This window comes from Notolabrus celidotus, chromosome 13 (genome assembly GCF_009762535.1).
Source record: "Notolabrus celidotus isolate fNotCel1 chromosome 13, fNotCel1.pri, whole genome shotgun sequence".
NCBI classification, from domain to species: Eukaryota; Metazoa; Chordata; class Actinopteri; order Labriformes; family Labridae; genus Notolabrus; species Notolabrus celidotus.
In genome coordinates, this window is record NC_048284.1 from 7,346,967 (window position 1) to 7,372,020 (window position 25,054).

At 41.6% G+C, this 25,054-nt stretch overlaps 1 protein-coding gene across 2 annotated transcripts in view; it reads right to left on the reverse strand.

Moving 5' to 3' along the window:
• The window catches only part of LOC117824509 (cAMP-specific 3',5'-cyclic phosphodiesterase 7B-like), a 41,776-nt gene that overhangs the window by 11,831 nt on the left and 4,891 nt on the right, over window positions 1-25,054 (reverse strand). Inside the window, exons 2-7 of one of the 2 annotated variants that reach the window (XM_034700024.1) lie at window positions 22,295-22,355; window positions 5,564-5,653; window positions 3,458-3,621; window positions 3,270-3,333; window positions 3,042-3,137; window positions 1,449-1,549 (exon numbers count right to left, since the gene is read on the reverse strand). In XM_034700024.1, the coding sequence (XP_034555915.1) occupies window positions 1,449-1,549; window positions 3,042-3,137; window positions 3,270-3,333; window positions 3,458-3,621; window positions 5,564-5,653; window positions 22,295-22,355 (576 nt within the window). Of the gene's footprint in view, window positions 1-1,448; window positions 1,550-3,041; window positions 3,138-3,269; window positions 3,334-3,457; window positions 3,622-5,563; window positions 5,654-10,532; window positions 11,094-22,294; window positions 22,356-25,054 lie in introns of those variants that run through there. The other variant, XM_034700025.1, reaches the window with a different exon arrangement.

Below are 25,054 nucleotides of genomic sequence, written 5' to 3' on the forward strand. Positions count from 1 at the left end.
TGACATGTTCAAAATAAAGACATCAAATCAAATCTCACATCACAAGTACAAGAAGCATTCAGGATAATTTGATAGAATTCAAAAAGTGGGTAAAGTCCTATTATTAGTCCGTAAAGCAGTCAACGGTTCAGCTCCCCAGTACATCTCTGACTTGCTCACAGTGTATAACCCAACCAGGATCCTTAGGTCAGCAGGTGGAGGTCTTTTAAATGTACCCAGGGTGAAATCTAGGTCTGGTGAAGGGGCCTTTAGTTACTGTGGTCCATCTTTTTGGAACAAACTGCCTGCTGACCTCAGGTCCATAACAACTGTCTCCACTTTTAAAAAAAGACTGAAAACATATTTATTTTCTCAAGCGTATGAATAATATGATGACTGTTGTGACTGGATGCATGTGCAGCAACAACTGCAGTTTGTTTGATTGCTGTGTCTGATGTATGTTGGGTGTATCTATTGTTTTTCTGTTTTTATTTATTCTATTTGGAAAAATGTCTTTATGTTTTTAATTCCCCATGTAAAGCACATTGAACTTAGGTGTAATGAAATGTGCTTTATAAATAAAATTGCTATAGCTATTGCTATTGCTAAAGTGAGTAAAGATCAGGTGAAATGATAAAAAGAAAGTGATGGAGGGGCTTTCTTTTTCTGTTGACTTTTCCCTCCCCTGTGGACAAACGTTCTTTCCCTCTTTTCTGATCCTTCCTGGTACATCCGTAACTTTATCTGAAGAAAAATCTCATCCCACTTCCTTTTAGGCGCCTAAAGTACCAGTTACTGTAAAACTTTGCAGAGGAGCATGTAAACAAAGGCTCTTCTGACAGTTTGCATTTAATTGCTTCGTCTGACAGCGACCCTGCAGCAGAGCTGGGGGGCGTTATAAATAACAGAAGTGGCCACTCTTCTAACTGATGGTGTTGTTTGCTTTTGTAGGACACACTGAGGCATTAGTTTTCATTTCAGAGGTTTGTGTCACATAGTGTAGATGAATGTTTCATGGCCAGTGAAGGACAAAATGCCACATTATTGATCAGACATCTTCCAATGTGAGCGTCTGCATCACAGCGGCATGTTGAATTCAATTTATTATGAGAGTGCTTTTAACCAAATAGGTTCCTCTGGAAGGACACAAAAGCAATTACTGTATGGAGGAGGAGATGCAGAGACACTTAATCTGGTCAGAGGGCTTCAGGGATTTCTCTGAGCCGTGGATGGATGTGTTGTCATGTCTAAGAGAGTGGGAATTATCGCTCAGAAGGGAAAAGCTGATGGAATATGTCAAGGAGAAGCTGGGTCTGGTAAAGCTTCGCAATGTGTGTGTGAGAGTTTAAAAGAGAGAGAGAGAGAGAGAGAGAGAGAGAGAGAGAGAGAGAGAGAGAGAGAGAGAGAGAGAGAGAGAGAGAGAGAGAGACATAGAGAGGTGTGGGCGGGAATACATTATTGTAAATTACCTTGGGCTCCTTCAGGTAGCAGTACATGGCCTGAGTGACGTCAGCAGCATGGACTGCATTGTGATAGGGATTCTGGGAGTGGTAGTCTTCTTGCACCATGCCTGGAAACACAGGAGTCAAGGTTGAATGTCTGGAAAGTCTTTGATTCATATTATTTTTAAGGATCCTGACGTCATTTTGGCACCACTGCTGAATCCATCATGTGAACGACTTCATTTGATTATGAGATTTAATCCAATCCAAATTACAAATTAAGATTGAAGCTAGACATTTTCACTTGGATTGTGTTGATTCAAAATGATCTCATACTGTGTTGTGTGAGGAAAAAGCAACAAAGGAAGGACATAAATCAGGAGCATTCGCCTCCATAACACCAGTTTACACCTTGATTCAGCTGCATGCATCTGTGCTGCGTTCCCTCTTCATGAAAAGTTAAACTCTTCTAAACTTTTGAGAGATTTTTCCCGCTAAGAAGCTACCAGTGGATTTATTATTACAGAGCAGATACTTTAAAGCATTTACAGCCAGGTGAAAATGCAAGAAGTACAGTTCAGTACACCTAATCATCAAACTTGAAAAGAAATCTTTTCTTACTAAAGTTATGTTTTGGGGCATTTTGGCCTTTATCTGAGAGGACAGCTGAAGAGAGACAGGAAATGTGGGGAGTAGAGAGTGAGGGGGAATACATGCAGCAAAGGGTCGAGGCAGGGAGTCGCTGCACAAAGGAATTGTGTAAAGGCTGGTTTATACTTCTGCGTCGACCATACGCAGAACTGGTCTACGTTGACGTGATACTTGTGCGTCGATGTTGTCAGTGTCGTGCAGCAATACACTGCCGAAACGCTTGAGGGCAGTGTGGTCTCTATGATAGTCAGGTTGTCTGTTTCCGGCCTCACTACGTTCTCTGTTTACTTTTTCACAGCGATTCTGAAAGTATTATGTTAATTTAGAGCTGATGCATGTTGCATGTTGCATGTTGCTGTTTATCAAATAGCAATGATTACAGGGAAGAATAGAGAGAAGACGTTGGAGGAGATGAAATACACAGCCGATGTGCAGGGATCCCAGAAGTGCTGTAAATACAGGAAATACAATGTTGCCGAGCGGACCAATAACAGGGCATGCGGTCCACGCCGATTCCATGTGTAGTTACATTTTGGAGGAAGTGCACTTGGACCTATGCCAACAATTCTACGCTGAAGTATAAATCAGGCTTAAGTGTTGCAGACAATGACAACAAAAGACTGGATTAAATTAGCAAACTCTGCAAAAAACATACATGTCTGTTTAATGAGGTGCCAGTTTAGCGAAGTAGTTAAATCCTGTGCTCCATGTGCAGAGGCTACAGTCCTCAGCCCAGGTTTGTTTCTGACCCTCAGCCCTTTGCCACTCTCTCCTCGCTGTCTCCTACTCTATCCACTTTCCTATCCTCTCAAAAAAGGCACACACGTCCAAAATTAATATCTTGAAAAGAAAAAACTGTCTTGTGGGAGGCAAAAATATTAGTATGCACATCACATTTATTTTTACTAGAGGATAAAGCAAGTCCCAGAAGTGTGTCAGTCTTATCACTGATGTTTTATTTCAACCTACCAAGAAACCTGTGCAGTTTGACCATGTCCAGCTCAAAGTGTTGAATGAGGCCGTAGACATTGAAGAGATGGCACATCAGAGTCACCAGGCTGTTACCTGCAGCACACAAATCCAGTCAATAAAACAAATGTCTTAGTGTTTTAGGTCATTTATTCTAAGGACATTTTCAAAAGCTAAAATAAGAAAAGTAACATCAGGCAAACTGCAATAACAAAAACATCAACTTACCATTTGTTAGACGATCGAAGAGGAAAATGTCAAAGTTCCATGTGCCGACTTTTGATAGCATGTGCTACAAAGACAGAGAAATGTTCACAGAACTGATCAGTCTTTATTTTTAAAAATTCAGTAACATCAAGATATCGAAAAACAGAGACATGTCTTGATTGTTTGTGCTTCTGAGAGTGTGTTCTTACAGCAGCTTGTCCCAGGTAGTCGTCGTCCAGCAGGTGCAGAGACCCGGGGGTGTGGGGCACCAACCCCCTGAGCAGCCTGGATGCGTGACAGTATCTCTGAAAGCTCAGCAGACGCTTCACTTTTCTCCTGGTGCCAGACTCTACCTCCCCCTGCTGGGCACTGGCTGGAATGACAAAGTGTAACATGATTTAGTTTAACAGACCGTGCAGGGAGTACTACATGTACAAAATGTTTCTGCAGTGCTTGTAGCGAAGTAGAGCAGCCGACACAGTATGGTTAACCTAAATTTAATGCACAATTACACAGATTCTGCCTCAGAGCTGTACTCAGAGAGAAGAGTTTTAAGTGTTTCAAAGAAGTGAAGTAGAACAGTTCATGCCATGTTAAAATGTGTTATATTCTAAGGGTCATCTGGAAAAAATCTAGTATTTGAGCTTTTTTTCCTCCTATAAACGTGTTTGTTTTACTGAATGCATTCACATGGGTAAAATAAGATACAGTATATTCATTGCAAATACAGGTGGAATGAGGACTTTTGAAAGTAATACCTCATAAATAATTTAACAGAGGAGTTACAGCCATGGGATCATATGCAAAATAATGTTGTTCGTACTTCAGCTGGTTATGAATCAGACTGAAATTAATGCTGTCATCTCTTTATGACCTGTAAAAGCAAACAAGACCATCAGCATGAAGACTATTCTATGTTTTTTAATGTCTGACACACTGGCTGGGGGTTAGCTGCTATTCCTGCACACTGCTGAAACAGCTTGTTTTTACATTTTTCACCACAAAGATTGAGGATGGGTCACGTAATTTACTGTAAAAATAAAGCAAGGTGGGGCGCCGTTGGCCTTGCAGCTCAAGCCCCAGGTACAGAGGCTATAGTCCTCTTGCTGTTTGGACTTGCTGCATGTCTCCCCCCTCTCTCTACTCCCCACATTTCCTGTTTCTCTTCAGCTGAGTTCTAAATAAAGGCAAAAATGCCTAAAAAATAAATTCAAGTAAATAAATAAATACATGAAGCAAAAGTGGTTTTTTTTCTCTTTTAGTGAGACTAATTTATGAGGCAGATTAATGACACTTTGAAATATTCAGCATTCAGCCAACACTCATAAGGCAGATCAAAAATATAAACAAATAATGTCTGCAGACACTGCAGGCAGCTTCATCAGTGTAGCTACTATCAAACAATGTCAGTGCTCCCCCTTGTGTCCATCTCGCCAATCTGCAGTCTATCAGCAGAGCTCGGGTGCTGTGGAAATGTGGGAACTCATCTATTTTTGTATTTTCAAAATGTTCAAATTTCAATTTTGAATATTTTCTGCTCTCTAATTTTCCAAATGCTTTCTGTTTATCAAATGCAAAAACAATAACAACAGGATGATATCAGTATTATATTGGTATCTCAGAGTCAGTGACATCTTTTAAATATCTTCTTAAGACTCACTTTTATGTGACTTCATCCTTTTAACCACTTCATATTTATATTTATTTATTTTATTTTTATCTAACTAATTGATTATTTGTAATTTAATTTGATTATTTATGTATTTGTTTTATTTCTTTCATGTATTATTTTAGTGTTTTAAATCCATCCTTTTCTACTTACTCTACTTACTTCTTAAAACCTTTTAATTGTCCTTTAATGCTTTTATTTACTTATTTATTTAATTATAAAAAAAAAGATGTATTGGTCTATTGTCTCACCACTTTATTCTGTTCAATTTGCATTTATTCCTTTTATCGTTTTGCATTGTATTTTGTCCTTGCATTGTTAGAACTTCCACACTCCTCTCTGTCTGTTAAAGGTTTATTTCGTCACTCTAATGCTGTCATGCTTTGTCTGTCAAAGCACTTTGTAAACATTCGTTTTTAAAGGTGCTATATAAATAAAGTTATCATTATATTATTATTACACATGGGTTATCTGCCAACCTGCTCTCTAATTTTCTACATCAGCTGTTGAAAAACTGATCTCAGTAGACCACTTTTTTTGTATTTTCCAGCACAGATTTATGAAGGACCTCTTTGTCCTCTGGGTTGCCAAAGTGGACACAAACCTTAAGTTCCTCACAGGAGCTTTAATAGATTTAAGGACTCACTTTTGAGGATTCGCAGGTCAATCAGCGGGTAGGAGCCTCGTCTCTCAACCAGCAACACACCAGCATGACCAGCGTTCAGTCTGCCATCAGCTGAGAAAGAGAGACACGGAAAGAAGAGAAGAAAAAAAGAGGGAGACAATTTTAGAAATATAAACATTTGGTATTATTACTGATGTTCCGTCGTTGCCATTTCTGGCAGTCCAGCGCACATAATCCGTGAATCCATTTTTTCCAGGATGAACAACCAGAGAGGAGACGAGTGTTTAGACTAGAGCAGAGGAAACAAAGGAAGCAGGCAGCGGGGTGAGGAGAGGACAACACAGCTAAGTGTTCCCCTGTGCTGTACATAGATGTTCAACATAATCCCCCACAGAAAAGCCAATTAAGAGTCGATGTTAAATCAGCTTTTTTTATAAAACAAGAGGGTCTTTGAAAGGGCTGAATCACCAGGACGTCACGCATCTGTCTGAGTTTGCCCAAGGAGAAGAGATTTCATGCTACTGTGCAGCTGTTGGGGTGAACGCATGAATCTGAACACTTTTTATTATCAGAGTGGGGTTGGGTCTCCACTGTGGTTTTACATGGAGGCTGATTGGTTGAAGGGGTTTATTTGGAAGCACAGATATGAGGCGAGTGTCTTCACAGACTTCGACTTTGAAGCATGACATACATCATTTAAACAACTGAGCAATTATTTTGCAGAGATAAGGAAGTGTCACATGCTCATAGTTCCCAAGTTTTTCAGACACACTGACACATTTTCTCCTGTTAAGCGTTAGAGAAACATTTTCTGTGTCTCTCAAACAGACGCACATTTCATCTTAAAAAACACAATCCTGCCTCTGTTAAAAAAATGCCCAATTCACACACCCAGAGGCCAGAGACAACAACACACAACAGAACTAGGTCCCAGCACACACACGCAAAGTCACACTCCAATAAACCAGAAACTATGGGAATACTGAATAATTTACAGATCAGATGTGAGGAACTGGAGCGTATTAGGTCCCTGCGGTGGTGAATTCACATCACCTTTGTGACTCCCGCGAACAAGCGCAGCTAAACTACCTGCTAATGGGGTCGGAGTCACCGAGGTAACTCCCTCGCGTTGCCAGGTCTTGCCTTGTCAGTGTGAGTCGACGGAGCAGAAAGCAGAGTTTGCAAGAGGCAAGTCAAGGTTTTTAGTTGATGTACTCTGTCTTTGCTTGGCAGCTTTGAATAAAACATGTGATTAAAACAAAGTGGCATCTCTGTAACTGTGTATGTGAGAGTTCAGTGTGCGAGTATACAGAAGTAGCTCGGGAGGAGTGACTCAGCCTGTTCACGTGAGGCTGAAGAGTCCTGCTGGCCTAGTTTGAGAAAGAAGAAAGGAGGAAAAAAAAGGGGAAAGCCTCTTTGCTTTTTCATCCTGCTTGCTGATGGGTAGAGAGAGGAGGAGATTCACGATCTGGAAAAACCACCACAGAAAGAAACACACACACACACACCACCCTCTGGCTCTCTCCCTTCACTCGAGCCATCTCTCCATACTTCTATTTTATGTGTCACTCCATCCTTCATTCCTCCTCTTCTCCTGGCTCCTGTCTCGACATCCTCCTCTCCCTTCCTGTTCGACAACAACATCCCTTCTCCCTATCCGATCCAGCGTTTCGTCTCGCCCCCCGCCCCTCTCCTCTTCTCCCTTTCTCTTCTCTTAACTCTCTCTCTGGTAAATAGGTCATTGTCTCTGCGCGGCGCAGAACTGGGTCATTTAGGATGGAAACGTGATTCAGTGAGAATGCTTGTTTAAGGATGCAGCGATGCACACGCGCCCCCATCATGCGCCTGTGCATGAACATTATCTGGACATATATGTATGCACACACGCAAATGAGGTTAAATCCCTGATTCCAAATGCAAAAAAACAAGATCACGCACATGGCGCCGATCACCCACGCACACACACGGGGGGCACTGATACGAATATGTTCACTTGGCTTCTCATCTATCTGTGGGTGTTTACGGCACAAACTGTGCTTCGGGGGCTGTTCTCCTTCTCAGAAAGAAACAGTCAAGACACCTTCACTGCCATATGCAGAGCTGACACACATACACAAACTGTTTGCAACACAGCGGTAGATGAGCTGTCCTGCTGCCAGCGGCTGCTCCTTCATCTGGATGCGTGAATACATACAGTGAGGCTGCACAGCTGGCAGGAATCTCCAGGATAAGACACACTCGACTTTTCCAGGGCAAAGTGGCCTCACACAGCCTCGTGTGTGAAAGAGAGGTGACATCAGAATACATCGGTGTATATAAAAGATTTAAAAGGAGGGTTATGGTGTTCAGAGAGATCACAAAGGCAGTATGAAGGTGCTCTCTGGATTAAAGGAAGGCTGCGTATGTAACTGAGTGTGGTTGAAACATGTTGGTTTGATTGAAGCAGCCTCACATCAAAGCTTTGCACCTTATTAGAGATAGCTTCACTTTTGATTACACATTAACTTAAACATTAGCTTAATGCTTTTAAAGCTATCCAAAAATCCAGGTTTTAGTGGTTTCAATTAAAGATGAATACTATCTCAGTGTAACCCACTTTTCTTACTAAAATCCCCGGCACCGAAAATGCAGAATGCAGAAAACTTCATTTAATATTCAGCTCTACAGGCAATTAAAGTCAATGTTGACAGATGCAACAACAACTGCCAAAATGTCAAATATAATCAGCTTGATATAATAAGAAAAGAAAAGCAGCAGAATGTCATATTAGAGGGCAGGAAACAGAGGATTTTTTGGCATTATTTTACTGAAGAATCGTTTGCAGATTGGGAAATAATCGCCAATTAATCTTCTAACGTTTGTCAACATCATTAAAAACTTTGTTCTCTTCATTTCAATGGATTACGTCTGTGAGTTAGCATATTTTTCATAGGACAATAGGTTGAAATTGTTTGAATAAAATGTGATTTTTTAAAATACATACATGGATATAATACAATATGGAATAACTACCTTTGTTTATGAGTGTGGTGAGAGTGTGTGAGTGCTTGTGATGCATTGAGCTCGGTGTTTTCCCTGTGAGAAATCAGTTTTGTTGTTTATTTATTTACTTCTTTTGGTTTTTATTACTGTTTGTTTGGTATCTCTATGTCTTTCTTTTGTCATTGGCCTTATTACTACTTTTTATGTGAAATGTATTTGTTTTCTGGATTGTTTTATTTCTTCCTGAATTTTGAACTTTCTTGAAAACAATAAAAAAAAAAGTGAATTATAAAAAAAATAATTTAAAAAAATACATTTTTTTTAGCGCAGATTTAGCCTAATGGTTATTCGGGTTGTAAGAAAATTCAAAATATAACTAAAAAAAAAAAAAAAACACTTTTATAAAGTGTATGACTTTAAAGCTCCTGTGAGGAACTTTATGTTTGATTTGATTTTGGCGCCCCCTCTGGACAAAGTGGTGCATCTTACATCTTTCCTGATTTCCTCCTTTATATAAGTGTTGTTTTCTGACTCATGCTGCTGTCTTTTAACAGTCAAATGTACCTCTCACTGAAAAAGTCTGTTTCTTCAGTGTTATGTTATTGTCTCGTCTGACACCTACCCCTTCCAGAAAGTTGCAGGCTTTATAAATTACAATGCAGGAAGAGTGAGAGTTCTTGTTCTTGTCTCTTTTGCCTTTGAAGGTCATCGAGACACCACATGATTAATTTCATTCTGTTTCATTACCATTCAAAAACTTCTCACAGGAGCTTTAAGGATTATTCATTTTAGCACTGCAAACTGTAAACAAATCTGATTTAGTATTAAAATCTCCCCCGCTTCTTTCACTTAATGTTTTGCTGGTTGAACGTCTTCTCTAGATTTTAGTCCATCCTGTCTGCGGGGAAACTCAAAAGTCGGTCATACCTTTTCTGTTTAATTTCAGATCTTTTCAGCCCTCGCTGTGATAAAATGTCAGAATGACTCACAATCACTGCTGACAAGTTATCTCAGTGTCTCCACACACGTTGTGTGACATCAAGTAATGCACAGATAGCCCTCGGACTCGGTAAGAATAATCAAGCGGATGAGGTCATCATGACGCAAGGAGGGAAAGTCACAGACGGTGAGCGGAGTGCATTTGTCCGTTTCCCCACCTTACGTATGAGTCAGTCTTTGCGCTCAGGTAAATCCCCTCGGTGTGAATCATCACCTCATCAGACTGTGCAAAAACACTTGAAGGCTTCTGCTGAGACAAATGTCATCCTCTGCGTTTATTAATTTGCAATACATGCTGATATCAGTCATGACTACATCTCACGCATTTCACGAAATGGCAATGAGATCACCATCAGTGGAGAAAAATCAATAGCATCAGTATTTTCAAAAAGCATCCATTGTCTGACATTAACAACAAAAAGGTCAAGGCAGAAAGTCTAAAATGAGATTATCAGCTCTGATTAGTAGTTTAATGTTAAATTATGCACTGTCTGTGTATTCATTAACATCAAATCGTCATCAGCGTAACATCGTGCCCACCTGTCTCAAGCTCCAGACAGACAGAGACAACAGAGGCTTGACTTGTGGCGTCATGTCAGTGTCATCGGTGCAGCTGCAGCACAGCAGATGGCAACACAGTTTTTTTGGGCACTCCAACTTTAAAGCCCAAATCCCTCATTTCACTTCAGTGTCCCCTCCAGCTGGGATTCTGAACTGCCTTGAACCTAGTCTGGAGTCACGTAATACACAATCAAACACACACACGTAAACAAACAACCAGACGTGTGTTTGAAAAGGATAATCTGTCACACATGAGACAAGGCATGGTGTAGATATCAAACTTTCATATGACAAAGAAAAACCACAAGAACAAGGCCAGAAACCCCCTCCATGTAGGACACACCACTACTGGGTCACACAAAGAAAACACACAAGACATAAATCATTCATCAGAACCCGACTCCCACAAGCTGTACTGTACTTGCAGTGTGTTTCATGTTCCAGTTACCTTCCAGATGAGCGCTCTCGTCCTCTAAGTCCTCTTTCATCTCTTCCACCTCTTCTTCTGCCACCCAGGTGTTTGTCGGACTCCTCTCAGGATCAAGAGGGCCCCCCCTGCGAGCCCTCCAAGCAGCCCTGAGCTGCCGTATGAGAGCCGGAAGCTCCAGAGCCAGCGACAAACCCCCGCAGGTAACCGGGGGCATCCTGAGAGGCCCCCAGACCGGGGAGCGTGGTGCCTCGTCAGGGCATACCCCGACGTCAACCCCGACACTCAGCCCGGAGTCCCGCATCCTCAAATCAGGGCCCCATAACCCCTCTAGAACGGGCATTCTCACACCGAAAAGAAAAGGACAGATGACAGTGAAGAGAGAGTTGAAGGAGAGAGAGAGAGAGAGAGAGAGGAGAATGTGAGAAGCGGAGGAGAGAAGGCGGAAAGGAGATGCTCACTGTCAGGTAGCCATAGGTGAGGAGGAGGAGGAGGAGGAGGAGAGGTAGAGATAGTAGCAAGTCAGATGTAGGACAGAGAAAGAAAGACTGCCGAGAGAGAGAGTGAATCAGAAGCAGGGAGGAGAGCAGGACAAAGGGATTGGCTGGAAATGGGTGCAGAGTGATAAGAAAGATGCAGCGAAAGGAAGCAGAGAAGAAAACTGAAGTAAAAATCTGTCTGTATCTCTCTCTCTCTCAGAGCTCGTGGCCACTGACGGTCTGCTCCCTCCTTCTGCCGCATTCTTTCTCCCGCTACAGTCTCACTCGCGCCAGTGTTGTTGTGTGGAGTCAAAAAGCCCCTCCCCTCCCCTCTCGCAGCTCACTTCCACTCTCTCTCACTCTGCCTTTATGCCGATACATCCATGGCACACCAATAGGATCTGTGTGAGGCGCAGCAGCCCGTGCCTCATAGTTAGGTCAGTGACACAAACACACACACACACAGAGCGAGTCACACCTCCCTGAAATGAGATGTTTAAAGAATCTGTCTGCAACATTATAGCGAGCCTGTTTACCAACCTATAGCTCAGAGTGGATGGAGCAGATGCATTCAGGGTGCGACCAACCCCACCTTTAGTTAACCTTCCTGTGAGGAGTTACAACCAGCTTTGGAACAGACTGGAGTTAATACTGATGCCTGTGTATGACCTACAAAAGCCAATCAGATTGTCACGAATATGACGGATTAGTTCCAACCAATTGACTGTTTGTAAATATGGATGACACGCCTCCATCTCCATCCACTATAAAAAAAGAAGTGAACCCAAAGTATTATCATGATGGGCAATGACATAAAGGTAGCAACACAGTTTGGCGTGCAGACATGGGCAACCTAAGCACATCTGAAGCAGACACCAAGCTCCAACCTCCGGTCTTAAAATATGAAACCCATGCGGAAGTGCTAAAAACTGCAGTTTATCCAGCGTCCGCTTGAGGCTGGCTGCAGAAACACAGGAAACCACATACACACCCATTCAACGAAGATGATCTTTAAAGCAATAATAAACATGTTTACAGACTGGTTCCAAGAACGGTTTAGGTCAGAGTAGCTCATTTCTCTATTGACATTGGAGAGAGCTAGCAGTGGCAGTTCTGAACCAATTTTACTGGGGGGGCCAGGCTGTGACCAAGGGTGTTGTCAGAGGGACACATTCAACCCTGACCAAAGAGACTGAGAAGGATGAGGACTGGCTGAGAACAAACTGGCAAAACATCAGTGCATTCCTATATACTAGGCATATAGACTGCTGTGTACTAGATCAAAATTCCTCTGAGCTGCCGTAGACGTCCTCCTGCTGCAAACGTTCTGGACTCCAGCTGATACGGACATACTGAACTTCAGCGGCAACAGCTTCTACTACTCGTGTCATCACTATCACCTCTCTCTCTTACTCCCCTCTATCTGTCTTTCCAGAGCCAACTCAGTCGAGGCATGATGGCTGTCTAGCATGAGTCTGGTTCTGCCTGAGGTTTCTGCCTGTTAAAAGGAAGTTTTTCCTCACCACTGTAACTAACTAAATACTGCGATGTGCAATGCTCATGATGGATTAAGGTGGGGTCAGACTGAGTCGTACCCTGTCTTGAAGTTGGGTCTCTGTTCATAATTTGACATAGAGTGGTCTAGACCTCCCATGTTTGTAAAAGCGTCCTGAGATAATGTTTGTTGTGATTTGGCGCTATACAAATAAAGATTGATTGATTGATTGATTGATTGATTGATTGATTGAAAATGCAGACTGACAGCAGCTGTTTGGCTGTTTACACTCAACATGAGTGCCACATGCATGTGTTCTGCCTGTAACATTGGCGCGATAACAAAGCTTTTTTTATTGTATAATATTATTTGGGTGTGGAGGCGGGGGGGCCACAGGGGGGTCCAGGTTCAGTTTTACAGGGGCACTGGCCCCTGTTGGCCCCTCCCCAGAACCGCCACTGCGAGCTAGGTGTTTGTCTTCGGCCTCTTTAGCTTTAGCTTTTTGGCCTTTGGGGTGAAAGAGGAAAGCTCCCTAAACTCACTGGAGTGGTGGGTTGTCCTTGTCTAATGGCATCTCTTGAATGGCGGCGCAATGTTGAGTGTATGTTCAGAGAGGTATTGCCGTCTAACCAACTTCGGGGCTTGGCGTGCAAATTCAAAGTGCGTCAGTGGGGAAATAACAGGACAACTGTTGTTTACACCACTTTTCCACTTAAGTGTGAGATGCGACCTTGAGTCTATCTGCAAAGTTTAAAAGCCGGTAAGGACATCTTAATGGGGAACAGAGCTTTGACAACTCTTTAACTTCTTATTTAATCCATTAACTATCGGAAAATAACCAGAAATACCGAAAAGGACCATCAAAAATTTTAACCCCTCAGTGAAATCACACTATGTTCTTTGACCTACTTAAAATCCAAACCTGAGGATGTTTTTTTGCAACACCAATCACATAACTGCTTCATTGTTTCTTCATTTAAAAACATGATAAGTTTGTTGCACCGTCACCAAACATTACCTCGTGCAAACATGCTATATTTTTTAAATTATGCTGATGAATAACACTACATCACGGAGGAGTACAGAATAATGAACTCATTCTCTAAAACAAGGGGGATGCTGTGAGTCAGCCAATTAGACTTCACTTGCATTAAATCGCTTCAGTCAACTTGTTTTGATTTGTCTAATCAGAATTCTCTGCCAGTCGATCAGCCAGACCTAAACACAACTGAGACTTTGTACGAGATACAAGAAACGTTTTCAAAGAAATGCCAAAGGGACAAACATAAACTATTGAATTCATGACCATTGCTTGAACACTGACTGTATCCAGATCCAATCCAAACGTAGAAGACAAATTGTCCTATTATGCACTCCCCTTTCTCTGCAGACCCACATAAAAAGAAATGAATTGGTTGGACTCAAGTGAATTAGTTTTAACTTGGATGAACTGAGAACTCGCCTAGGACTGAAACACACTCTTACTGTTGTCCTCAAACGTCACACAGATCCCTGAAGGCCTTACTGTGGCTACTACTAACCAAATATTAATTAAAAGTAATTCAATTAAGTGCATGTAAGGAAATTAAACCAGTGTGTTTATCTAGACTTGAATGTCATCATTAAGGACTGGCTTTAACCATGACATGTTTCCAGGCAAATTTTCCCCTTTAGAAAACAGTCACATGAAGGCACCAAAGTACCCACACACACGCACAGGCTGGCACACAGCCTTGAACGTCCCATATGAGAGAAGAAGTTGCTTACAAGAAATGATTAGACAAAGACAATAAGATGAAAGATACATGCTGTGGGAATAGTGAGACCAGGCAGCAAAGCATTTGTACAGAAGGGCTTTTAAGCTGTGAGGGCTTTGAACGTTACTTTACTAAAGCTGTGATCGGGTTGGCTGAATGATGGAATGTGGTATCTGTTTATAATGGTAGATTTTGTTGTAGTATGTTCTTATAATGTGCAGGGTTCCCACTCTTTTCCAGAGATCATTTTCCAGGACATTTCCAGGACATTTTCATTGATGATCAAGCTGGTATGACAGTCTAAATTTAGTTCCTAATTTAGTTCCTAAATAGTCTAATACGTTCCTCTCAGTGGAAGTCTACATCGAAAGACATGTAGTCTATGGCTATCAATGAAATCATCTCTTACATACTTAAAAATGATGGCAAATTGATAATAGAATAATGCAACCACAGATGTACAGCACTTCACTTTATTAGTGCAACCAAGTAACAATGATGGGCAACATCTCAGCTTTCTCTTTTCTCAAAAAATATAAAATGAGCTAAGAAAAAAACAAAAGAGCCTGCAAAGGAATCAGGAAGCTGCCTTACTGAAATAATTAAATAATAATAATGATCAGAGGATCAGTGCTTTAATGACCTAAATATATCTGAATGACAAAAATGGCCATGAATGTTTCTCAACTCAACTCAGACTCAAAATATACCTGCTTAATCCTGATATTCATCCTGCTAAGTGGTCGATATAAAACAAAGCAAATGTCAGGTTTTTTATTTGAGTTACCGTAAACTCTGAAAAAATCGCACCGGTGTAAAGACGCACTCTGTATTTGAAGATCTCTCAGAGATTTAAAAAAATGTAAACTGTCTTCCTGCATGGCGATGTCTATTATGATCAGTGATGTCTACAACGTGGAGTTTCTGTGCAGCTGTGTCGCTCTTTTTGTTCCGTTTGTTTTCACTATCGGGAGTTTGCACTCCTACTAGGTAGAGCAGGGGTTCTCAAACTTTTTGGAGCCAGGGACCCCTTACAGGTGAGAAAATTGTCCATGGCCCCCTCATAATTGTGACACAGATTAAGTACATTAGTGATGTGTCATGATCAAAAGCTGCGGCTCTGAGAGTCGATGCTTTATAGTGAATCAGAAGAGCCGGCTCCCAGTTTTTTCCTTTCGCTGCTTAGCTCTGACAGTGCTCAGCCCCAGCTCTGCTCACAGCAGAACTTTGTTTTGATTGGTCAGCATGGCAATCATATGTGAGGATATAGGATACAGGTGATGGAGGGGAGGCTGTGTATCCTGGCTTCATCTGTTCCTTCAGAGCGAGTCTTCTTGAAGACAGGGCAAATACTCACTGAGAGGAGAAATCGGATCAGCCCATCCAAGCTGAGGCATCTGATTTTTCTCAATACCAACCTGAGGACGTTAATAATGTTTGCTAGAGTTTGGTTCTGGTTCAGTTTGCTTGAGTTGGTTCTGTTTCTGTTTCCTTGAGTTTGGTTCTGGTTCTGTTTGCTAGAGTTTGGTTCTGGTTTTGGTTCATTTTGCTTGAGTTCGGTTCTGGTTCTGTTCTGGTTCTGTTCTGGTTCTGTTCTGGTTCTGTTCTGGTTCTGTTCTTGTATGGTTCTGGTTCTGTTCTGTTCTGTTCTGGTTGGATTCTGGTTCAAGTCTGGTTCGGTTCTGGTATGGTTCTGGTTCGGTTCTGGTTCGGTTCTGGTATGGTTCTGGTTCGGTTCGGTTCTGGTTCGGTTCTGGTTCTGGTTCGGTTCTGGTTCTGTTCTTGTATGGTTGGATTCTGGTTCAAGTCTGGTTCGGTTCTGGTATGGTTCTGGTTCGGTTGTGGTTTGGTTCTGGTATGGTTCTGGTTCGGTTCTGGTTCGGTTCTGGTTAAGTTCTGGTACGGTTCTGGTCCGGGTCTGGTTCGGTTCCGGTTCTGGTTCGGTTCTGGTTCGGTTCTGGTTCGGTTCTGGTTCGGTTCTGGTACGGTTCTGGTTCGGGTCTGGTTCGGGTCTGGTCCGGTTCTGGTTCGGTTCTGGTTCGGTTCTGGTTCGGTTTTGTTCTAGTTCGGTTCTTGTTTGGTTCTGGTTCAGTTCTGGTAGGGTTCTGGTTCGGTTCTTGTTCGGTTCTTGTTCGGTTCTGGTTGAGTTTGATTCTGGTTCTGTTTGCATGAGTTTGGTTCTGTATGCTTAAGTTTAGTTCTGGTTCTAAACCTAACCCTAACCCTAACTCCAACCCTAACCCCAACCCTAACCCCAACCCCAACCCTAACCCTAACCCTAACCCTAACTCCAACCCTAACCCCAACCCTAACCCTAACCCCAACCCTAACCCTAACTCCAACCCTAACCCTAACCCTAACTCCAACCCTAACCCCAACCCTAACCCTAACCCTAAATCCAACCCTAACCCTAACCCTAACCCTAATCCTAACCCTAACCCCAACCCTAACCCTAATCCTAACCCTAACCCCAACCCTAACCCTAACCCCAACCCCAACCCTAACCATAACCCTAATCCTAACCCCAACCCTAACCCTAACTCCAACCCTAACCCTAACCCCAACCCTAACCCCAACCCTAACCCTAACCCTAACCCCAACCCTAACCCTAACCCTAACCCTAATCCTAACCCTAACCCCAACCCTAACCCTAACCCCAACCCTAACCCTAACCCTAACCCTAACCCTAACCCTAACCCTAACCCTAATCCTAACCCTAACCCCAACCCTAACCCTAACCCCAACCCTAACCCTAACTCCAACCCTAACCCTAACCCTAACCCTAACCCCAACCCTAACCATAACCCCAACCCTAACCCTAATCACAACCCTAACCCTAACCCGTACCCTAACCCTAATCACAACCCTAACCCTAGCTCCAACTCTCACCCTAATCATAACCCCAACCCTAACCCTAACCCTAATCATAACCCTAACCCTAACCCAAACCCTAACCCTAATCACAACTCTAACCCTCACCCTAATCACAACCCTAACCCTAATCACAACCCTAATCATAACCCTAATCACAACCCTAACCCTAACCCTAATCACAACCCTAACCCTAAGCACAACCCTAACCCTAATCATAACCCTAATCACAACCCTAACCCTAACCCTAATCACAACCCTAACCCTAAGCCCAACCCTAACCCTAACCCTAATCACAACCCTAACCCTAACCCTAATCACAACCCTAACCCTAAGCCCAACCCTAACCCTAACCCTAACCCTAACCCCAACCCTAACCCTAATCACAACCCTAACCCTAACCCTAATCACAACCCTAACCCTAAGCCCAACCCTAACCCTAACCCCAACCCTAACCCTAATCACAACCCTAACCCTAATCACAACCCTAACCCTAAGCCCAACCCTAACCCTAACCCTAACCCTAACCCCAACCCTAACCCTAATCATAACCCTAGGATCAGGGTGATAATGATTTTGTAACAGAATAAATGCACACAATTGGGCAATTATAAGGCTTCTCATAAAAACACAGTACGTAAAAGGGTTTCCAATACAAACCATTAGTTTTTGCAAAGTTAAGGTAAAATATACGGCTACAAAAGATCCTAAATTAAGAGCCGTTCGGGAGTCGAAAGAGCCGGCTCTTCTTTGGGAGCTAAGTCAAAAGAGCCGGCTCTCTGAAAAGAGCCCAACTTCCCATCACTAAAGCACATGCTTACTCCCATTTGCACTCTTAGTTGCCCTTGGAACTATTTGTATTGTAAAACGTATCAATATAAATACTTCAGACCTGTACCATAGTGATAAACAGATAACACTTCAATTTGAATCAAGTAAAAAACACTTGTATACTTTAAAACAGGGTCATTTAATTTCTTGTGGACTCAACATGACAGCATTTATACTTTTCAAGCAATTGATCTTAAACGCTTTCAGAAAATTAACAGTAACAAGACTCACATATCCCTTCGAGCCACCAAATGGTATCATAACAATGGTGTATGCTGTTTTGTAATGACACAGCACAATTTTATGATTTACTAGAAATGTATTCAAATTATTTCACGGACCCCCACGCTATGGTTCGCAGACCCCCAGGGGTCCCAGGACCCCACTTTGAGAACAACTGAGCTGGAGTACGGTAATTGAGCCAAATGTACCATAAAACATAAACAATATACCCCCGTTTTCTGTGAATTCATGATTATGAAGTGAAGGAGAAAAGATGTGAAAAAAGTTCTATCTATCTATCTATCTATCTATCTATCTATCTATCTATCTATCTATCTATCTATCTATCTATCTATCTATCTATCTATCCATCTATCCATCTACCCATCTACCCATCTACCCATCTATCCATCTATCCATCTATCTATCTATCTATCTATCTATCTATCTATCTATCTATCTACTTTGTTGCTGCACCAAGCTCTTGCAGAATTGAGTTCTGCCGATGAACTTTGTTCTGATTTTAATTTGGTTGTTGTGTCGCAATTTTGGTATTTGTAGTGCAGTACTTGTTTTTGGGCGTGGGTAGGTTAAAGTAGTTGGTTTCTTTGCAGTATTTTTTAGTAAAAATCATAGACTGTATAAAAAATGGACGTAGTATCTGTGACGTCACCCATCTGTTCCTGAAGCACTGTTTTGAAGCCCAATCGTCAGGGGGTGCCATATTGGAAATACTGAACTCAACCAAACTGGGACGTGTGAGGTAAAGAGGCGGGCCTTTAGTCTTTTTGCTAACAGCTACCAGGTGCCCGCCTGTTAATCAAGTCAGCCATGCCCTTATTTGGGCAAAACTCTTAAGTTCAATACCTTCGAAAATACAGGGTTATAAAAAAATTAACCACCAGTAAAGTGTGCTGCTAAAGAAATTAGCTACTCAGTCCTAAACCATTTTTTGAACCAGGCTGTAAACATGTTTATTTCTGCTGTAAAGATCGTCTTTTGTGAATGGTGTGTATTTGGTTTCTGATGTTTCTGCAGCCAGCCTCAAGTGGACGCTCGATGAACTGCAGTTTTTAACACTTCCACATGGGCTTCATTTTTTGAGACCGGAGGTTGCTGCTTGGTAAAAGTACACCAGATGGGGTTTGGTGGTGTTGTTGGGTTGTTTGTGTTGCAATAGTTTATGATGATATATTTTGTTTTGGTATTAAGTTAAGATGAAGAAATTAATTGTAAAGTGATTTAGCTCTTTTGTTTCTGGGTCATGGCTGAGATTTAGCACTTGTTTTGTTTTGTTTTGTTTTGTTTTGTTTTGTTTTGTGTGATGTGTGATTTGATGCAAGACATAAGACATATTGGGATGAAGTTGTGTTGTGACATTTGGTTGTGCCATGGACTTTGATAGTCTTGATGGACTTTCTGATGTTGGGTCATTTGGGTTGTATGGAAAAATAGACTTAATGAAAAAGGGTGGATGTGGTTGCTGTTAAATGTGGTTACAAATGGGCACTGGATGTGTTTAGGTATTTGGTCACAAAGTTGGATCTAATGATGTTGTGGGTTTTTTGGCGTCATAGGATTCTCTGACATGAAAGATATTTTGTTGAGTTTTCTGTTTGTTTTTGGATTTTGTGAGTGTTGTAAAATTTGGTTGTGCTGTGCTTTAATACGGTGTTGGGATGTTTATTGTTTAACTATGTGTGGAGGTATTTGAGCGTTGTAGAATTTGGTTGTATTGTTTCATCTGCATCACCAATTTGATGACAAGGAGGTAAAACTATTTTTTTCGGTGCATGCATTTTCTTTAACAGCAGACCCGCCTTAGAAATGGAAGCCATCCAAACATGGGTAAATTACTTTTCGCAATACAAGCAAATAATACAACACAAGCTACAAGAGAATAAAAGCAGCTAACAACCAGAAATCTGATTCCTAGCCATCCAAATGTGGGACAGGAAGTGATAAAAGTGATCACAGAATGAGAGAGGGAAAGATACCAGAGAGTTAATGAGGTCAGTGGGAGCCTGGATGAGTATGGTTGAGAGTCAGCCAGTGGACACACACACACACACACACACACACACACACACACACACACACACACACACACACACACACACACACACACACACACACACACACACACACACACACACACACACTCAAACACACACTCACACTCCCACACACACTCTTAGAGTCAAAGTACAACTGGGATTCGACTTAGTCTCTTGAGAGATGTGTGCATGTGTGCCTCTTATTTGTGATTCTCTTTAATGATGCCACTGGTCACGTTTTCTGGCAGGGCACTCCGTAGAGAAGTGGGTCAGCCTTTGACTGAAATGGCCTGCTTAAAAAAAATGATTGCCAAGTGTCTGTATACATTTCTGCCTGATTGTGTGCGCATGATAATGAGTGTGTGACAATTTTAGCACCGGAATTGACCCTGGGCTAATATTACCTTTCTTTTGTTGTGGACTGTGTAGTGGAAATCAGTGCATGGGCTCAAAATCACTTCCTAAAACCGTCGTCTATTTACACAGTTTGTTGCTGAATCACAAATGCAGGTTAAAACTGCACCATGCAAAGAGGAAACCATGAAGAAACATGATCCAGAAAAACAGGCAACCTCTTTAGGACTGAAGCCCATTGACCATGGACTGAGGTGAAGAGGAAAACTAACCTGCGGTATGATGATTCAAAATTTGACATTCTTTTTGGAAATCATGGACACCACATTCTGCCCTCTAAAGAGTAGATGAACTACCCAGCTACTTATCAGCACCAAGCAGCAACCTCTGGTCTAAAAATATGAGTCCAATGCAGAAGTGATAAAAACTGCAGTTCATCGAGGATCCGCTTGAGGCTGGCTCCAGAAGTACAGGTAAGCACATACACACCAATTCAAAAAAGACGATCTTTACAGCAGAAATAAACACGTTTACAGTCTGGTACAAAAGACGAGTGGTCTGGATAGCTAATTTCTCGATCGGCACACACTTAATGGGGGTTGAATTTTTTTCTAACGCAGCAATTTCGAAGATATTGAGATTACGAGTCTTCCAATGAGAGGCACAGCTGACTTGATTGACAGGCAGGAACACTGTAGCTGTTGGCTAGGAGGCTCAAAGCACGCCTCTTTACCTCACAATCGTTCAACAGCAGCAATATGGCTGCCGCCGACGATTGGCCTCAAAACAGATGTGTGACGTCACGGATACTACGTCCATATTTTATACAGTCTATGATCAGCACACAGTTCAGAAACCAGCATCCATTATGCTATAGGGATGCATGGGCACCTATCGCATGGGTAGCTTACACATCTGGGAAGCCATAATAATGCTGAGCAAGATATTGGAGGGACATATCATGGCATCCAGGCAATTCCTTTTTCAGGGAAGACCTTCCACATATCAGAAAGACCATGCTAAACCACATTCTGCACGTATTACAACACCATGGCTCTGTAGTAGAGGAGTCCAGGTGCAAAACTAGCTTGCATGCAGTCCCAACTTGTCACCCATTGAAAACTTTTGGTGTATCATGATATAGATAAACTGTTGAGCAGCTGAAATCAAGTCTCAGGCAAGAGTGGAACAACTTTAACTGGTCTCCTCGGTCCCAAACATTCTGGGTGTTGTGAAAAGAAGAGGTGACGCAACACAGCAGTAAATACGTCCCTGTCCAGCATTTTTGGAGCAAGTTGCTGGCATTAAATCTAAACTGAGCATATATTTTTTATGAAACAATGACATTTTTTTTATTTCAACATTTGATATGTAGTCAAGTTGACACTGTTGGGATAAATCGCTATATTTTTATGTTGGTTCCAGCCATCACTTAAAGGTAACCCTAACAGTGTTAGACATCTTATGCTTGCTTCTGTACATGATGGACTACTTTAGTGTTATGAAACCTACTGTACAGAGACATTCAAGTGTCCAGTGTAGAGTAAATACAGAGATAGCAGAAAAATGTCTCAGTGTTTAACAGAGATTACAATGCCAAAGGTTACTGAGCACTGTTTCTAAATATTTGGACACTTTCTGCACCAACAGTTTGCAGCTGAGTACATACATAAAGCACATTTTGCACTTAAGGTATTCAGGTCAGTAGCTTCCTTACCCAGCATGCAAACTTGTCTGGCATTCTGCTCCGACCTTTTAAATGCGACTGCTCCACACCCCTGAGGGAGAGAGAAAGAGGGAGAGAGAAAGAGAAGCGGAGATTAATATTACAACACCCCAAAATACACTCTGCTATCAGAAGAGCATCGATGAACTTGGATAATAAATAGAAACTGTGTGAAAAGTCACGGTGGCCCTCACACACACAGAGGCCTCTTTCACACTGATGTGTCATTCGGCCAGCTTGCACTGTTTTATAACAAGCGCTCATAATCTACAACAGAACACTTTACAGATCAATTCTTCTGAATAAAATCAACAGTAAAACAAAAACACAGATAAGTATGAGATCTCCACAATTCAAAATAAAGACCTCTTAATCTGATTACATGATCTATTCGAGGACTGTTTTTCATCTGAGTGAGTAGGAACAGGTTATGTGAATTTAGCGACAGTGGCATCTGCTGTTCCAGAAGCGACATGTCACTGTTTGCCAAGCGTTCTGGTAAAGTGGGTCAGACGGCATACTGGCATAAACTGGCATTGATTTGCACATTAATCACATGCCTCCACATGGTCGATCCTCATTGTCAGGGCTCTAGATGCTTCTTTCAAGTTCAGGGCACATCTTTTTTCTTTTACAAAACTCTGGCATCAAATGTATAGAAGAGCACTTAAAAAACAGGTAGTTGGTCACACATTGTCAATATTAGTGGGAAATATTCAATGTTATTATTCAAAGTTTTAAAGAAGGGGTGAAGAAAACTATTAATTGAAAATCAAGGTTGCAACTAACAAGTCTTTTTAATATCATGTTATAGCGGCCACAGCAGAGCCAAAGGTTGCCTCTTAGGTGTGATGATCTTTCTGTTTAAAACATTTAAATATTTTAGATTATAAGTTAATGATCTTATGTCCAATAACAGTAGCAGAACCCTACATTTGAGCAGCTGGTTAACTATAACTATTTAACTATCTATCATTCATTGTTTTTTGTGTTTACAAGAATCTTGCAACATGGATTCAATAGATCTGGGCTATTCAATTAAATATGTGGTCGGGCTGGATTAAGTCTAATGACATGAGCTGGGCCAGATATTTTTAGCAGACAGTGAGCAAAGTTAACCACTTAAAAGAAAAAGAAATAGATAAGATAACAAACACACTGGATGTTTATTAACATATTGCCAGATCAAAAAGGACATAAACACAATAAAGGACTTGCTGGTAAAATAAATAAATACTTGTCAGTCCATGCAGGATTAAATCAACGATTTTCCTTGCTGATTTTTCGTTTTAGGGTAGATAAAGGCTGTTTCCGAAACGGCCTGCTACATACTACTTACTAATGTAGTAGGCAGTAGGTATTGCCTACTACATACTGCGTTTGAATTTAGTATGTAGTATGACTGTTCTGTTCGATCTGTCATGCAGCATACTGAGCCAGACTTCGCTGGATTTCTGGTTTCGGAAAGCGGAAGTAAACAACGGCGAAGCCGATAACTAAAATGCTTATTTAGCATCCATTTATGATTTAAAAAGTTAGGAAGTGGTTTATATGTAATTTGATAACTTTCACAGCACCCAAAAACAGATTTCCTACCGTCAAAAAATGAGGAAAAAGAAAAAGCAGAATGAGCGCTGTGCATTGTGGGAAACAGTACGAGAGGAAGACTGGTCCGATGCATACTGAGATATTTTCCCGAATCAGTAGACATCCGGGGAGTTTTGGCATACTGCAGATTTTGCTCTTGTTCACATACTACTTACTACATACTGAATTTTGGACATATCAGTACGTACTTCTAGTATAGTAGGCGATTTCGGAAACAGCCAAAGACATGTTATTTTCACCTGTACAGAATTGCTTATGTTAACTTTTCAAACGCACCTCCTCAACAGCACAATGCATTGTGGGTTAGTTGCGAGGTTATGATAAGTGTTGCATTCAATGTTTGTAATAATGTTCGAATTTTTGTAAGAACTTGTCAGTGTTAGTAAAAGGTGTTTGTCTTGCCGGACCCAAGTCACAATCACTCGGCAGTTGCTTTCAGGCCGCATGTTGCTGCAATATATATTAACATGGTAAGCAAGCTACTCTGTTCAAATTTCTTAGGACTTACTTTAGAAACTTTATTATAGGTAAATGTGATCGACAAGGGATCCATATTCAAACAGGGCAACTAAAGTTTTTGGAAATACATTTGAAAATATTTTTTTTTTTTGCAATCAAATTTTTATTGTTTTTAAAGATATGCAGCACAATGAAATATCAACTGTATGGGATAATAATAATAATGCATTTTATTTATAGGCGCCTTTCTTGGCACTCAAGGTCACCTTACAACATTAAAAACAAACAGAGTTTAAATAGCAAACAGTAAATAAAACACAATTTAAAAAGTTTTAAGTGAATGGACAGAGGAGTTGTGATCAGATGGAGTAAGCCAGTTTAAACAGATGGGTTTTGAGTTTGGATTTAAAATGTGGGAGTGAGTCAGTGTTGCGGAGGTCAGGTGGGAGAGCGTTCCAGAGCTGGGGAGCAGAGTGGCTGAAGGCTCTGCTCCCCATGGTAACAAGGCGAGCAGTATTTTGTAGTTGATCCGGTGTGTGATGGGGAGCCAGTGGAGCTGTTGCAGGATGGGTGTGATGTGGTGGATGGAGGCGGTGCGTGTGATGATACGGGCGGCTGAGTTTTGAACCAGTTGAAGTTTATGGAGGGTTTTGTGGGGGAGGCCAAACAGAAGGGAGTTGCAAT